This window comes from Odocoileus virginianus, chromosome 1 (assembly GCF_023699985.2).
Source record: "Odocoileus virginianus isolate 20LAN1187 ecotype Illinois chromosome 1, Ovbor_1.2, whole genome shotgun sequence".
NCBI classification, from domain to species: Eukaryota; Metazoa; Chordata; class Mammalia; order Artiodactyla; family Cervidae; genus Odocoileus; species Odocoileus virginianus.
The window spans coordinates 24,765,327-24,783,271 of NC_069674.1; the positions used below are offsets into that span (position 1 = coordinate 24,765,327).

At 40.0% G+C, this 17,945-nt stretch overlaps 1 protein-coding gene across 3 annotated transcripts in view; it reads right to left on the bottom strand.

Moving 5' to 3' along the window:
• Nucleotides 1–17,945, bottom strand: part of AHCYL2 (adenosylhomocysteinase like 2) — a 196,585-nt gene extending 178,640 nt beyond the window's left edge. For 2 of the 3 annotated variants that reach the window (XM_020874640.2, XM_020874639.2), the window contains exon 1: nt 17,344–17,767. In XM_020874640.2, coding sequence (XP_020730299.1) covers nt 17,344–17,706 — 363 coding nt within the window. In that variant the 5' untranslated portion in view covers nt 17,707–17,767. Of the gene's footprint in view, nt 1–17,343; nt 17,768–17,927 lie in introns of those variants that run through there. The other variant, XM_070465897.1, reaches the window with a different exon arrangement.

Sequence of the window (17,945 nt, forward strand, 5' to 3'; positions counted from 1 at the left end):
TATATACCCATGTTCATAGCAGTATTAGAGAAACAACACACAGGGATTCAAATAGATATTTATATATCCAAGTTCATAGCACCATTATAACAGTCAAAAGGGAGAAACACCACAAATGCCCATCAACAGAGGAAAGGCTAAAAAAAAAAGTATATAGATACAATGGAATATTATTATTTGGCATTAAAAAAGAATGAAGGGAATTCTCTGGTTGTCCATTGGTTAGGACTCTGCGTTTTCACTGCCAAGGGCATGGGTTCAATCCCTGTTCTTCGAACTAAGATACTGCAAGCCACATGGTACAGCGAAAACATTTTTTTTTTTATTTTTCAAAAAAAAGAACGACAATGTTAAAAAAAAAAAGGAATGAAATCTAGATATACGCTACAACATGGATGGATCTGAAAAGCATTATACTAAGTAAAATAAGTTATATACAAAAGGATAAGTATTGTAAGATTCTACTTATATGAGGTACCGAAAGGCAAATTCATTGAGACAGGGGCTAAGAAGAGGAGTTAAAGGGGAGTTATTGTTTAATGGAGTACAGAGTTTTTGTTGGGAATGATAAAGTTTGGGGTACAGATAGTGATAATAGTTCTAGAACATTGTAACTGTACTTAATGTCAATGAACTGCATACTTTAAAACTGTTATGGCAGTCCAGTGATTAGGTCCTGGTGCTTTCACTGCCACACCTGGGTTCAACCCTTGGTCAGAGAACTATAATCCCACAAGCCGCTCTGTATACCCAAAAATAAACAAACCAACAAATAAAAACTAAAAATAAAGTAGTTAAAATGATATGATATATTTTACCACAGTAAACAAATCAATTATATTTTTATATACTAGCAATAAAAAATCTGAAAATAAAATTAAGAAAACAATTCCACTCATAATAGCATCCAAAAAAAAACTTAAAAAATATTTAATAAAAGTAGTACCAAGCCTGTACACTGTAAAGTACAAAACACTGCCAAGAGCAATTAGTAAACAGCTTAAAAAATGGAGAGTTGTTTCACATTCACGGGTTGGAAATCACAATATCATTACAATGAGAATTCTCCAAAAATGACCTATAGATTCAACACAATCACTATCGAAATTCTGGCAAGCTTTCTCACAGAAAGTGACAAGCTTATCCTAAATTTATATGAAAATTTAAAGGACCTACAAAAACCAAAATAATGTTGAAAAAGATGAACAAAATAGTACCCAATTCCAGTACTTACTATAAAGCTACAGTAGTCAGTAAAGTATAGTATTGGCATCAGCATAAATAGAGTAAATCATTGGAACAGAATCCAGAATCCAGAAATAAACCCACACATCTAAAAATAACTAATTTTCAACAATGGGGTCAAGACAATTCAACAGGGAAAGAATAGTCTTTTCAACAAATGGTACTGAGACAACTGTATATCCATATGAAGGAAAAAAGATTAAGGCCATAAGTCACCCCATACAATAAAGTCAACTCAGAATGGGTCACAGTTCAGTTCAGTTCAGTTGCTCAGTCATGTCTGACTTTTTGTGACCCCATGGACTGCAGCACGCCACAGACTTCCCTGTCCATCACCGACTCCCAGAGCTTACTCAAACTCATGTCCATTGAGTCGGTGATGCCATCCAAACATCTCATCCCCTTCTCCTCCCACCTTCGATTGTTCCCAGCATCAGGGTTTTTTCAAATGAGTCGGTTCTTCAGAATTGGTCACAGAACTAAATAAAAAATCTAAAACTACAAAACTACAAATATTTTTGTGATCCTGAGTTACTAATTTCTTAGCTATAACACCAAAAGCATAATCTCTTTAAAAAGAGATTGACATTGGACTTCATTAAAATTTAAAAGATTAGCTCTTCAAAATACAACATTAGGAAAAAGACAACTCACAATCTAGGAGAAAATATTTGCAAACCATGTACCTGATAAAGGATTTATATTCAGAATACTGAAAGAATTCTTACAGCTTACTACAACTTAATAAGAAAACAAACCAATTTAAAAATGGACAGGACTTCCCTGGTGGTCCAGCAGTTAAGACTCCACGTTTCCACCGCAGGGGGCATAGGTTTGATCTCTAGTGGGGGAACTAAGATCCCACATGCATGTGGTGTAGCCAGAAAGTTAAAAAAAAAAAAGTCAAGTGATCTGAATAGACATTTCATCAATGCAGATACATAAATGATTAATATGGACATGAAAAGATGCTCAAGTGTCACTAGTCATGGGGAAATGCAAACTCAAACCATAACAAAACAGCACTACATAACCACTAAAATGGTTACAATCAAAAAGACTGATAATGCCATGTGTTAGGATGTAGAATAACGAGGTCGTATTCAGGTCATATTCCCTGTGCTATACATATCTCTGTACAGCACAGGGAACTATATTTAATATAGTGACTTAATCAGCAAACAGAGCTGGGACAACTATTTATCTATATGGAAAAATAAAATTAAATAGATCACCATCTCACACTATAAACAAAAAATAAATTCCAGACAGACTAAATTGTGAAAAATCAAAACTAAACACGTTAGAACACTTATAGAGAAGAGTATGTGAAATATGGAGAAGTTTCTAAAACAAACTCAAAGAGGACAAACTACACAGAGGGAAAAGAAAAAGCTGGTCAACTTTACATTAGAAAATTTAACTTCTGTATAAAAGTCCTAAGTTATAAAGAAAAAAAAAGTAAGACACAGATCGGAAGATATCTGCAACACATATATCTGATAAAATAAAGGATTAGGATGAACACATAAAAGAACTTTTACAAATCAATAATAAAAGCCAAAGAGATCTCAAAAAAAAATCAGAAAATATACAAATACAGATCATAACTTACAAAAAAGGAAATCCAAATGAACTATAAACATACTAAAAGATGCCAATCTCATTTATACCCAAGAAATGCAAATTAAGACAGAGATTCCATTTCACAACTACCAGACATTGGAAGATAAGCTGAACAGAAGTTCAGTGTTTGTACTTATTAGTAAGGACTCAGAAAACAGGAGTTAATAAAACTAATTTAGAAAGCAATTTAAGATATACTTTAAGCAATTTTGCATATAGGGATACACCCTAGAAAATGCTCATAAAGAAGTGTGCATAACACAATTACAAATGCTCAAAACTCAGCAAGAAGAAAAAGGGAACACTAAAGAGGAATGGGTAAAAAGTGGTATTTTCATACTGTAAAGTACTATAGGGTAGTTAAAATTAATCACCTGCAAAATCTACATGTTCCAGACTAGTTAAAACTCAAAGTTGAGAGAAAAAAAGTAGGTTACAGAAAAATATCTGATCTATAATATCACCGACATTAAATTTATAAACACACAAAACAATGCTATATTTCCTTTATTGATATACAATTTATACTAATAAACAAAATGAAGCAAAAGGATTAAAATGTGATGGAGAATTATAAACAGCAAAGTTTGAACAGCAGCTACCTCTGAGTTGGGAGAAAAAGAAAGAAAGAAAGGAAAGGAACAGAGAAGAGGTACAAGGGGGTCTTCCACTTTATCTACAATGTTTTATATCTTTAAAAAAACATCTACAGAAAATTTTGCAAAATGCTAACATTTGTTAAATTGAGCAGTGACTACAATTTTCTCAGTACTCTTCCATATGCTTGGGGGAAAAAAAATTGAAGAGATTTTTGGTCAAATGAATATATACACATGTACCAGGCAGCAGGAAAAAATATTTATCTCCTTTTGGAACCCACATTTGTAAAACTGTTCTACTAATGTCTCTCCGGTGCTTTATTGTCTCAGTGTGACAGACCCTTCTAAGTGTTTAGGCATAAACACGTTGTACTACTGAATCTCTTTTTACCTAACAAGGTGCTACCCAAGCCAAATCCCTGGTGACGTGGATACCAATATCTATCAACCAACACAGTGTGCAAACTCCAGCCCACATCTGTACAGTTTTAAAACCTTTTAACTAATCGCTTCTCGGCCTTTTGGCTAAGATCAAGTGTAAAACCTTTTAACTTACAACTGATGCTGAAGCTGAAGCTTCAATACTTTGGCCACCTGATGTGAAGAGCTGACTCACTGGAAAAGACACTGATGCTGGGAAAGATTGAGGGCAGGAGGAGAAGGGGGCAACAGAAGATGAGATGGTTGGATGGCATCACTAACTCACTGGACATGAGTTTGAGCAAACTCCAGGGGAGACAGTGAATGATAGGGAAGCCTGGCATACTGCAGTCCATGGGAGTCACAAAGAGCTGGACACGACTTAGTGACTGAACAACTTACAACTAAATTATTCCCCTGAGTCATTCTTGTCATTAAGCTTCATCACAGATCTTTATGCAAACCTATACCATGAATGATCCAACAGGTTATAAACCCCCAAATGACAGCTCTTTCTAGTTTTAACATAATCTTCCCTCTGCACCCTACATTCTGCAGTCCCACACACCCACAGAGACTCACAGCCTTCTACATAGGTGCAGTGTTTCTGGATCCTCCCATCCTGGGCAGACTTATGTGACTCAGATAGCATCCAGGGCACTGAGCATGAAACTCTGCTTAACCAGCAATCTAGCACACAAGCTCCTCAGAGAAACAGAATGACTTTCCATCCAAACATGTAGTAAGTACATCAGGCTGAAAATGATGCCCAGGAACAAGTAGTTCCAAAAACAAGAATTCAAATAAAACTGGCTTTAGCACCCACTGTTCTGTAGACCCAATGGCAGCCAACCTATTTTTGCTTTATTTTCTGGCTCAGTTAAAAGTACCTTAGAGAGTATACTCATCCCATCTCTTCAAAATAACTATGGAGAATACAATTTAAGTCCTATAAAAATCTGAGTTTCACACATTACCTATTGAGAGTGTGTGCATCTCTCTGTGTGCTGGGGCAGGCTTCAGGGTATCTCTGTGGGTCTAAGTTCGGGACTTTATGGAGACCCTTGTGTGTGTGGGCAGGGGTGTCTGAGTGGAGGGGTCTTGAGGGGTTCTATGTACGTAGGGGAATCGGTGTGTATCTGTCTTTGTGTATCAGTGCCCATCTAAGCTTCTGTCTCTGTTTATAAAATATTGCAAGTCTTACAATGTTTCATTATAAACAAAAAATGATTTTCTTGCCTCTCTACTCTGAGACTGCATAAAAGAGAAAAAGAAATAAGCCAACTGCCAAGCCAACCTTATTCAACAATGAGTAAAAAACTAAGGTTCTGGTGGGTACACACTAGCATGAACCAAATTGCCTGAGATTGTGCATTTCTAACAACTCCTAGGTGATGTCAATGATTCTGGTCACAGATGGGTTTGAGCAACAAGTACCTAAAAGATTCCAAACTTAATAAACGGCCTTTAACTATGATTAGACTTCCCATGTAGATGTTCCAGAGTCTCCTAAAATTGACATGTATTGAATGTTATCTTCTGACCAAAAATTAGAAGTTACTTTGTTTTAAATGAGTCTCTGGTGAGTATGGTTTGAATGAACCAGTCCTAAGAAGTGAATGAACCAGTCCTAAGAGGTAAAGTGTACTAAAAATATGAATTTCTAGATTTGTAAAGCTGGAACATGGAAACCTCACAAACGTTCTGCTACATTGTGAAGCATCCTGGGTGGACAACCAACTCCTTTTCTAAGGTGATAGACCTCAGTTTCAACGCTGACCTCTGCAAACTGCAAACATTCCTGCTTCTAGTAGTGCTCATACTAAACTAGACTGTATTTTCCTATCTACATTCCCTACCCTCTCCTTGAGGCCAAGAATAGTATTTTGACTTAAGAACCCTACTACTTAGCAGTGGTTAGCACACAACATATAGGTGGTTTTTGCACAAAAGATGCTCAGAATGTACTGGGGGAGATAGTTAGACAAATATCCGAAAGCAGTAAAATTGCTTCTCTAATTCTGCAATACAGTAGAAGGCCCTAAAAAGGAACTGGCATTAGACCAGTCACTTTTTCTCTTTCACAGAAACAACAGACACGAATGTAGTAAAAATTTCTGTTCTATTTGCCTCCCAAAGCACAGTGATCCAAGAGTAGAATCAGTCAAGTTTTACCCAACAAAAGCTTTGTTGAAGAAGACACTTTATAACTGTCAGGAAAAGAAGTGTTTCTTTAACCTGAAGCAGGTAATGTCAACTTTGAAAGGCAGATGCACACAAGTATATACCTGAGGCAAAAAAAAAAAAAAAATGCTCTTCCTACAGTTACATTACACATACTCAATTCCTGGCAATGCCTTAAAAAAAAAAATCAGGTATCATTTTGGAAAAGCTGGTACTACCAGGATGGCAATTTTAGTGTCTGTCCTTCTTGAGTTAAAAAGAGTTCTCACCTAAAAAGTTACTTCTACACTTCCTGCTAAATGTTAAGAAAGAAAAACTGTTAGGAAGGACAAGTTAAATAGGGGGGAGAAAAAAGGAGAGAGAACAAAGCCGAGTAAGTAAAATATTAAATTTTACTTGGGGACAAATACAGCGATCTTACACTCAGACGGTAAAGCGTCTGCCTAAAATGCAGGAAACCCGGGTTTGATTCCTAGGTTGGGAGGATACCCTGGAGAAGGTAATGGCAATCCACTGCAGTACTCTTGCCAGGAAAATTCTATGGACGGAGGATCCTGGTAGACTACAGTCCATGGGGTCGCAGAGTCGGACACAACTGAGCGATAACTTTTCACTTTCACCTTTTACACTCCAAATAGTCCCTACCTTACATTACAAACAAAAATAAATTCTAGATGGACTGAAGACCAAAAGATAATAAACAAAACCATGAAAACAGCTAAGAAAATATAAAATAACTTGTTAATAAGTCTGGAGTAGGAAAGGCCATTCTAAGACACAAATATGTAAGCCATAAAAGAAAAAACGGGGCCTGGGGAACTGGCAGAGAGTGGATGCACATACATATATGGCTGAATCCCTTCACTGTCACCTGAAACTGCCATGACACTGTTAATCAGCTGTACTCCAATACAAAATAAAAAGTTTAAAGTCTGAAAAAACCTCACCAATCTGACTACATGAAAATGTTTAATATAAACAAAGTTACAAGTCAACAAGAAACAGAGTAGGAAAAAATATTTGCAACATACATATACAGAATTAATATCCAGGGACTTCCCTGGCCACCCAGCCCTTAAAACTTGGTTAAGACTCCGTGCTTCCAAACTTGGTTAAGACTCCGTGCTTCCACTGCAGCAGGTGCGGGTTAGATCCCTGGTCGGGGGAACTAAGATCCAACACACTGTGAGGCCAGAAAAAATATATTCAGAAAACGTAAAGATTCCTATATGCCAGCATGAAAAAGACAAGCTCATAGGACAGAAATCTTGATCTGTTTTGCTGAATCCCCAGCACTTGGCACACAGTAGTCCCCCAAAAATATGTCAACAAATGAATATGAATAGACAATTATAAAAAAATATATAAATTACCAATATATTCATGAAAATATTCTCAGCCTCACTGTAAGCAGAAAAGTACTAATAAAAACACCAGTAAAAGACTTTTCTCATAGAAATTTCCCTGTTGGGCTCCTGATAGCTCAGTTGGTAAAGAATTCGCCTGTAACGCAGGAGACCCTGGCTGGAAGATCCGCTGGAGAAGGGATAGGCCACCCACTCCAGTATTCTTGGGTTTCCCTGGTGGCTCAGCTGGTAAAGAATCCGCCTGCAACGAGGGAGACCTGGATTTGACCCCTGGGTTGGGAGGATCCCCTGGAGAGAGGAAAGGCTACCCGCTCCAGTATTCTGGCCTGGAGAATTCCATGGACTGTATAGTCCATGGGGTCACAAAGAGTTGGACACGGCTGAGTGACTTTAACTTTTCTCATAGAAGATGTAAAAATATCCAGTATTGGTAAAGGTACAGTAAAAGGGTTTCTTGTATAATTGATGTGTAAAATGGTACTATGATTTTCAAGGAAACATGATATTATGGATTAAGTTTAAAATGTGGATATCTTTCAACTCCAAAATTCTATTTTAAGGTGACCATCCTAGAGAAACACTAACAGATTAACACAGAGAGAATGCATACAGATAGTTACTACAACATATAAAAATTACAGTAAATGTGTATCAACAAAAAAGTTTAATAAACGACAAAGCTATAGACCTTGAAAATCAATTCAGCAGTCAAAAAATATGAGATTCATATACATGTACTGATATATAAGAAGCTCCAAGACATTCTGTTAACTGGAAAAAGCAACCTGTAATAAAACATATATACATAATGTGCTTTTATTTATGTACAACTTATTATAAAACTACCAATTTCTCTATGAACAATATGAATATAAATCTGAGAAAGATAAATTGACAGCAAAAGTCTCTGGGGAGGGGAAAAGACTGGCTGACAGTCAGTCTTCATTAGATTGAATTATTTTACAAGAATATATTCAAGCATCACTTGTATAATTAAAAATATTTTTTAAAAAGGTGAAAAATAATGTAAATGCCATTTTACTCATATGAAGAAAACATGAAGAACACATTATAAGGATCAGACAGAAGATAAAAGTTCCATCTTTGACATTAGTTCTGAAGTTCAACTGCAAGTAGGCAGTTGTACACACACACACACACACACAAGACTGGCATTCTGAAGAGGGATCCTAACTTAAAGAAATAATTTGGGTAGTTGTTCATATACAGATGATACTCAAAGGCACAGGAATACTGTGGATGACAGGGAAAAAACACAATGGAAAGCGCAGAGGGTCCAGGACCAAGGAGAAAGTGCCCATAAAGAAGACTTAGAAGGAGCAGCTGGAGAAACAAAAGGAAAACTTGTAAAGAGGAGGGTCATGGAAGACAACAGAGGAGAGTGTTTTAATAAGAAGTTGGTGTCAAATGCTGTCAAGATGTCTGATATAATGAGGGATGAAAAAAACAGATGGCCATGCTTCTCAATCTGATGGACATTAGCAACTTTAGCAAGAGGGCACTGTGTGAGTCAGGGTATTCGAGTAGGAGTGAATTAGAGTCTGTGAATGGACTTCCTGGAGGTCCAGAGGCTAATACTCTGTACTTCCACTGCAGAGGGTGCAAGTTTCACCCCTGATCAGGGAACTAGATCCCATATGCCACAACTAAAGATCTCTCAAGTTGCAATGATGATTGAAGGTCCATGTACTGCAATGAAGATCTGACTCAGCCAAATACATACATATATTTTTTAAAAAGTCTGTAGGGGGCTTCTCTGGGGGTCCAATGGTTAAGAATCTGGGGACATGGATTCAATCCCTGGTCCAGAAAGATTCCACATGCCTCAGGGCAACTAAGTCAGTGAGCTGCAACAACCGAGCAGGTGCTCTAGAACCTGTGCTCCACAACAAGAGAAGCCACTGCAATGAGAAGAAAACATGCATTGCAACAAAGAGTAGCACCCACTTGTCGCAACAAGAGAAAATCTGTGAGCAGAAATGAAGACATAGCACAGTCCACCCTCCAGAAAATTAATTTTTAAAAAGTCTTTGGAAAGGAAAAAAGTGTACAGAGCATACATTGAAAACTTCTTTAAGAAACTTAGCTGGGCAACGGAACAAAAAGATAGGTCAGTAACAGAAAGCAGATACAGGGGTCAAAGGACAGGGTTTTCAAAATGGGCGAGATTACAGCAAGGAAATCTGTAGGAAAGGTTCTGGTGGAAAGAGGAAATAACCAAAAGAAGTTCTTTAAGAAGACCAAAGAATGTGATTATAGCACTTGTGGAGGGACTGCTCTTTGACAAAATGAAAGACTTGTCTTCCGTTATCATAACACGAGAGGAGAAAAAGATGAACCCCAAATGCAGGCAGGCTTGTAGATTTGGGGGGTACAAAGATGAAGGAATTCTCTTTTGGTGGCTTCTGTTTTTATAACAAGTAGAGGGTATATCATTGTTTTTAAAACACTTGAAATTAGAAGTAAATAGATACAATATTAAATAATTATTTGCAGTGAGGCTTAAATTGAACTTACTAGAGAATGTATGATGTTACTAGGCAACGGTGATCAAGCATATGAGGCTGATAATTATGAATTTAGAGTGACATCGATCTGCCTGGTCTTCTGATTTTCTCTAGCAAACACTCAGCTCCATAGATGCAGGCAGCTAAAAAGGCAGATGGTTAGGTTCAACCAGTGTACCTCCCAGAGTTCCATAAAGAGCAGAAGTCAACTCTGGCTGGACTGGACAGAAAAAGAATGTATAGGAAGGACATGAGGTAGCTTTCAGAGCAGAGAACCTGCTCCAGGGCAACACAGCTAAAAACACCACCACAGAATGGGCTTAGGAAACACGTCATGTTTGCTTTAGGTCAAGCAGGAGCTGCTGAGGCTTGGGCTGCACAATTATAGTTCAGGGTGCCAGATGCCACTGTTGCCCCTGTAACTTGATCCTGTTGCTACAGACTGATGCTACAAGAAGACATGCTGATAATAGATGGGCAAGTTGTTCAGAACATAGTGGGAAGGTTTGGGAAGACTGGACTGGCTGAGAGGATGAAGGGAGTAGGAAGGGAATGAGTGTATTAGGAAGACAGTGGCTGACTGAGGTGGGCATCAGGTAGTGGCTAAAGTAAACAGGGAATGAGACTTCCCCTTGGAAAAGGATAGATCCTGGAGTCCAGATGGTTGCAGAGTAATCTCAGCAACCCAGGTGGAGTAACTTAAGCAGGTTTCACTGGGAGTTTAATCAGAAAAGTAAGGGGCTGGCAGAAGGGCAAAGCCTCCCACTACTGCTGTGGGCAGTGCATCATCTCACTAATCCCAAAGGCATTAAGGACTGGCAGAGCCCTGGGCAAATCACTCTCTTTGAGCCTGCATTTTCTAATCTGTAAAATAATAATATTATTTTCTAATAATATTCATCTGATGGTCGTTATGAGAAGTAAATGAGATGAGATAGAGAGATGCCTGGAAGAGGGTAAATATTCAGTAAATGGTAGCTGTAAATTAGTTATAAGTGAAGCTGATAAAAGTAAAAGTAAAAGTTTCCAAGAAAAGGTAGTCAACAATATCAAATCAAATCTTTTAGAATGAATAGAAGGATTCACACTGGAGCACAGTAGGAGATAAATCTATAGGGAAGATGAAGCCAGTTTAAGTGTCAGTGTACTTAACTTTCAATGAAAGCTCTGTAGTATTCAGAATGGCTTTAAGGAAAAGCCTGATTTGTACTCAGAGAAACTCAACTAGCAGATTAAGGACCTTTATACACTTCCTTACAGTTTATACCCTTCCTTAATTTAAGTTCTAAGCTAAGAAGAACCAGGTGCTCCAAACCAACCCATTTCTACTGATAGACTCCTGGGGGGGGGGGGGGGGGAATAAAGAATAGGGAATCACCAGCTATTAACTCAGTGTCCAAGAGGGAAAATGGCTAACTGAACTGTGGCAGAATACAGTTTCAGAAGAGGGGACTGAAAATCATACACGTCATTTGGCTTCAGTGATTTAATTTAATCAAAATAGTTTTACTTACAACTATTACAGAAGTTGTATTATATACAACTATTATAGAAGTCCACTGCCTTCTCCTCTGCTCAGCTCTCATCAAATCTGGGGCCACTGGTCATTCAGACTGTAAAAAGCTCCTACAAATTCCACAGAAACCTGATCAAGCTAACTAAACCTCTTATTGGGGGAGTGGAATCTCAGCTCCTGTAATTCTACATACCACCTGAACACAGTGGCGGGGGGTGGACTGGGACAGATGCCAAGATATACTATTCTCCCACCCACATCAGTTGTCCCTCTCTGAATTATTTAAACAAGGACTACTTAGGACTACCAAGAAAGAACAAAATCTGAATAAAAATCCCAACAAATCTCTTCCTTTTTTTTTTCTTTCACTGTGGGGAAGGGGAACACATTCAAAGAAATGACAGAGAAACTAACTGTCCCTTTTCAAGGAACTCTCCATTTCTTCTATTAACTGGACACTAGGACCTAAGTCGTCTTTCTCAAGACATTAAACACACAACTGCAACTTCAGCTCTGAACAACCTCCTGAAACATCTCTTAATGTTCAATCTTTCCCAGGAAAAGTAGAATTCAGAAATTATACTAATACAAATTATAGGCTGCCTTGTCAGAAAATTCATAAATGTTGACATAGATAAATGGTAGATCATTAAACAAACTCAATAAATAACAAGAGATGGCCTATTAGTGAAATAACAGAAAATCCACAAAAATATGCAGATTAACCAAGATTTAAAAGTGCAGTCTAAGTTTTAAACAGAGAAATACTTCAACTGAAAAGCAATGGAGTTAGGGCATGAGAGTCAAACAGATTAGAGTTCTGTGGGCTCATATCAGTTACTACATGTGTAACCTTGACACAAAATCTCTTCAACCCTCAATTTCCTCAATAAAACAAGGATGATACAACCTATTTCTGACAGCTCTTAAAAGGCTTAAATAAAATAGGATGTGTAAAGCTCTAATACAATGCCTGGGACACAGCAGGAATACATAACAGTATGCTTCCCCTTTTAATTTTCAAAATGCTTCATTACAGATCAATTCATAAAGAAGGTGAGTCTTAAAGAACAAGGAAAATGTTAGCTGGACAGGAAAGAGGAGCATAATCCTCTAGCACTCCTGATTTATTCATAACTTTAAAAATAAGAATACATCTCTCTATCACTCAATTACTCATGTGAAAATGCATTATTGATCTTGAAACACTTTTTTATACACACATATAATATCCTCTTCTCCCACTCTCATAATTTTATAATTGTTTGAGATTCTACATTTGCACAATTTTTTCCCATTCTCTTCCTAAAGCCCTGACTCAGATCCTCTTTACTTTGGTTTATTCTTTACTTAGGATGACCTAAGTCTTAAATCAGAGAGACATACCTTAGAGTTCACTGAGTATTTTGAAAGACTTCTGGGAGAAAGCCAGAACCCAGTGACTAAGAAGTTAGAGTCACTGTGGCATAATAAAAAGAAATGGGCTTTGGAAACAAAGGCTTAAAACAGGGATTTCAAGTCCTACCTCTGCCCCACTCTAGATGTATAACCTTGGTCAAGGCACTTTACCTTCTCTGGACCTCATTTCCTTATCTGTGAAATGGAGATAATGCCATTTATATCTCATTGTGTAGCTGTCAGGATTAGAAAAATGCTGATAACAATTCCTGGCATAGAAAGGGCCAATTAGAAAAAAAAAGGGGGGGCCAATTAATGGTAACTGTTATTAGGGTCAATCTGCCAATTGCCTTACCAAACATTCTGCAAGGCTGTACTTTCCTAACGGGCAAAAGGAACAAAACTGCTCTTGCATTCCCATGACTATATCCAAAAGGTTCCATTTTAGTAATCCATAATTAACCAAATAAAGAGCTTAAAGAATTCAGGACAAGAAGGCGCTAGCATGGCTGAACTCATTCTCTGCTGACAGCAACAAAGCCAGCACAAGGTGGATTCCCTTGCCAAAAAAAAAAAATCTGCTTGAACATGGTCATTACTGATATTGACGTAAGCACAAACTATTGTGGTTCTTAAGCTCACAGATTTATCATGAGAAAGTTTTCAGTTCAGTTCAGTCGCTCAGTCGTGTCCGACTCCTTGCGACCCCATGAACCGCAGCATGCCAGGCCTCCCTGTCCATCACCAACTCCTGGAGTCCACCCAAAACCCATGTCCATTGTGTTGGTGATGCCATCCAACCATCTCATCCTCTGTTGTCCCCTTCTCCTCCTGCCCTCAATCTTTCCCAGCATCAGGGTCTTTTCCAATGAGTCAGCTCTCCGCATCAGGTGGCCAAAGTATTGGAGTTTCAGCTTCAACATCAGTCCTTCCAGTGAACACCCAGGACTGATCTGCTTTAGGATGGACTGGTTGGATCTCCTTGCAGTCCAAGGGAATCTCAAGAGTCCTCTCCAACACCACAGTTCAAAAGCATCAATTCTTCTGCACTCAACTTTCTTTATAGTCCAACTCTCACATCCATACATGACTACTGGAAATTTTACCTTTTCTGAAATAAATTCTCTCCCACATTGCTTTCTCTACTGTGGTATGACATTCCTATTACTCCATTTTCAAGAACACGGGAAAGAAATCCTCTCAAATACTGCTACTGCATTCACAGTGGACCGTATTGTCCTATTTCACAGATCACCTCTTACAGAGATTTTTGGTTTGTTGAGTTCACTTACAAAGAAAGACATTATATACAAATATATGACAGCCACGGTGACAAGATCTGTCCCCAGAGGACCACAAGTTACAGGATGGAGGTAGATGCCAAAGATAAGACAGGACTGAGTAACCTGCGCACCATATGTTCACTCTTATTAAATGCTGCACTTGGGAATTCTGACTCTTAGAAAAAAGTTAATTTCCCTCGTGTGACTGAACAGAGTAATGGTACTAAGAAAACTAATGACAGATACACAAATAGAGTGAGGGAAACCATCAATGGGAAGTAAGCTTAAGATAAATAAGCTTGTATGTGACAATTAAAAAATGAGAGCAACAGTCATCAATTACATGGTCAAAGGCAGCTATTTCAATCCTTAGTACCTCCAGTCCCTCCCTACACTAAATAAAAGCAGACGGGAGTGAAGGTCAGAATGATTATTTAAATATACTAAAAAAAAAAAAAATCAAGAAAGGTTCAACAAATCAAAATCTCACGGCAGTCCCTTGGGGAGGTGACTTTCAACTTTAAGAAAGGTCAGTCTCGCACACTTGTTTTAATTGAGCTACTTCAATGTCAAGAAAGTTAAAGGTTCTACCCCCTAAAAGCCGCTCAGAAATGCCTGCAATTGTGTCAAAGGACTGCATCTTGGCCCAGAGCTTCGCCTGTTATACTTCCAGTGGAGAAGCTGTTTTTTGGTTGCAATTAACATTGTAAGGCAAGCTCAGCCCTGTCTTTCATAGCCTTGAGGCTGCTGAGTAAATCTAGAATCATGGGACCCGCATTTTAATGCTGGAAAAACAGGAAGAAGGTGGTTCAGCAACAAGGAAAATGGTCAAGAAACACATCTAGAATTAGGAAAAACAGACTGATATGTTGGTCTCTCATGTTGTTCACTGTTTTATATAGAAACTACTGAATTGTATATACCTTTTAAAGGAAGCCATGGTGGTGCACTCAAGCCATGACTGTAGGGAGAAAAAAATAAAATCAACTCTTAACAATAGCTGTAATTTCTTAAGCCCTTATTATATGTGCCAAGTTCAACAGTAAGTCCTCTACAAATATTTCTAACTTTCAATTGTATCAGTAACCTCATTTTGTAAGAGACAACTAAGACTCTGAGAATTTAGAAATTACCCAAAAGCTAGCTCGTAGGGGTACTAGGATTCAAACCCAGGTCTGCTGGACTGTAAATCCCATGGTCTAAAGGCCATTTGTTGGGGAATTCCTTGGCAGTCCAGTGGTTAGAACTCTGAGCTTTCACTGCTAGGACCCAGTATTCAATTCCTGGTAAACTAAAGATCCCACAAGCTGCATGGCAAGGTCAAGTAAATAAAGGCAATTTATTGAACACTATTATGCTTGAGACTTAATCTGTAGGTTTTACACAAAAAGATCCTTAATCACAGAATTTGGCCAAAGTTATAAAGCAACTCAACTAATTACAAATGTTTCAGATTTTCAGACTCATATCTAGGTACTACCAGCTTTGATGCCCATGTGTGTGTGAATGTGTGAAAGTCGCTCAGTCATGTCCAACTCTTTGTGACCCCATGGACTATACAGTCCATGGAATTCTCCAGGCCAGAATACTGGGTGGGTAGCCGTTTTATTCTCTGGGGGATCTTCCCAACCCAGGGATCGAACCCAAGTCTCCTGCATCACAGGTGGATTCTTTTTTTTTTTTTTTTCCCCCTGTAGGTGGATTCTTTACCAGCTGAGTCACCAGGGAAGCCCAAGAATACTAGAGTGGGAAGCCTATCCCTTCCCCAGCAGAGCTTCCAGACCCAGGGGGTCTCCTGCATTACAGGCAGATTCTTTACCGGCTGAGCCACAAGGGAAGCCATGGTGCCCACGCTGCCTCTCTTTCCCCCAATAATTCTGCCCAGAGGAGTTTCATAACGCAAACGAGAAAGACATTGTCCTAAAGCATCATTAAACAAATTCCTTTAGCCTTGCCTCTGATGGTATCACTATATTTTAGTAATTAGAATGCAAGAGTTCTCTGATTTACACCTTAATAATGAGGCTATTACAATCAAAGTTAGGCTGGAGGATACAAGGTTTCAACTCAGCTGAGTCCTGCACAGTGAAACCAATGCAGATTTCACATCACTTTCTTGCTGTTCTGATAAATCATTCACAAAAAGAAAAACCTTGTATATCTCTGTGTTTGCATAATACCTCGGAAATTACAGTGATAATCTACAACCCTGTTTTTGCAATATCTGCCATTTTTCTCTGTACTGATTTGCTTTCTGAGAGGACACCACAGACAGCCATTGCAAGGGTAATACTGAGAATATCAAACATTCAGGCACATCTACTCCTTGGTGTTCTGAGACTACTGCCTCTTCAAAACTATATATGAAAGAAACTGGCAGTTGAGACAGAAAATCTGACAGAGATCGCCTTTCCCAAAAGTAGAAGCATTTCTTCCTAACACTTAGGGACCATAATAAAAGAACCAAGAAAAACAATCATTCTCTTCATACACAGTCTAATAATCCTAGTGACCAATTACTGAGCTGAGAGGACAAACCTCTGAAGAGAGGAGAGTGAAGTGAATCTATTACCCTACTACCCTTCTACTTTCAGAGAAAACCTAAGGATCTTGCAGTATGTGGAATGAAGGGCACGGCATCAGTACTGCTAGATGGAAGCGCCTGCCAACAGAAAGGCAGAGAGTCATCTTCTGTACAGAAACAGACAACTGAGGATCTCAACGCGAGGTAACTACTCCTTACAGATAAGATGTCCAAACGGAAAAGCTCTTTCAACCCTTATCACTGGGTGAACTCTCAGAAGCAGTAAAGCTTTTCTACACCATCGGGGTCTTCTCCCCGACAGTCTGGAAAACACACACGGGAGTACAGGTTAGGAGTACAGAGAGGTGTAATACGAGGTGCCTCTCCTCTCCCAGCCTATTCGAAGTAGTAAGGGAGGGCGCTACCTCCATGTTATTCCCAGCGAAGTACGGCCGTACCACCTGGAGTCTTCGCCCCCCAGCACTGGGGCCCGGGTGCAGGCATCTCTGAGAGAGCGGGGTTTAAGGGGAAAAAGAGATGTCTCTACTTCCAGCATCAGAAGGGAGGGCGTGGAGAGTGGTGCCGCCGCGCCGAGAGGATCTGCGGTTCCCCACCACCCTCCCTCTCCGAAAGAGGCAGCCCGGCCCCAATACCTTCTTGACTGTGCGCGGCGCCTCGGTGACGGTGCCGTCGGGGCTGACCAGGGCCTCGCCGCCGTCGCGGTGCCTCTGATGCTGGTGATGAGGGTCGCTCCGCTTCATGGCCGACGCCTGAGGCACTTTCCCAGCCGCCGGGCTGAGAGCCGCGGCGGGCCCCGATCCTGGACCGGGGGCCGGGGGCCGCTCCGCCGCCGGAGCTGGAGCTTCAGGGTCCCCGCCACCCGCTGGGGGGGCCATGGCGCTCACGGCCGCTGTGCTCAGTCCCAGCTGCGGCTCCGCCTCGGAGGGGCTCAGGTCCTTCAGCTCCACCTCAGGCACCTTCGCGGCAGCAGCTGCTGACACGACCTGCACCGACATCACCGCCTCCACTGCAACCGCCGGCTCAGACTCTAGCTCCGGCTCGGCCCCGCCTCCCGCCTCCCTTCCCCTTCCCTCCCCCATTCCCCTACTCCTCCCCTCCATCGCCTCCACTCCCACCCCCTTCCTCTGCCCGCCCGCCAACTCTCCAGCCAGCCCCGGCCTCTCCCTCCCCGCCCCGCCCCGCCCAACCCGACCCGACCCGACCCGCCCAGCCCGACCCTGCTAGCTCGCGCGCG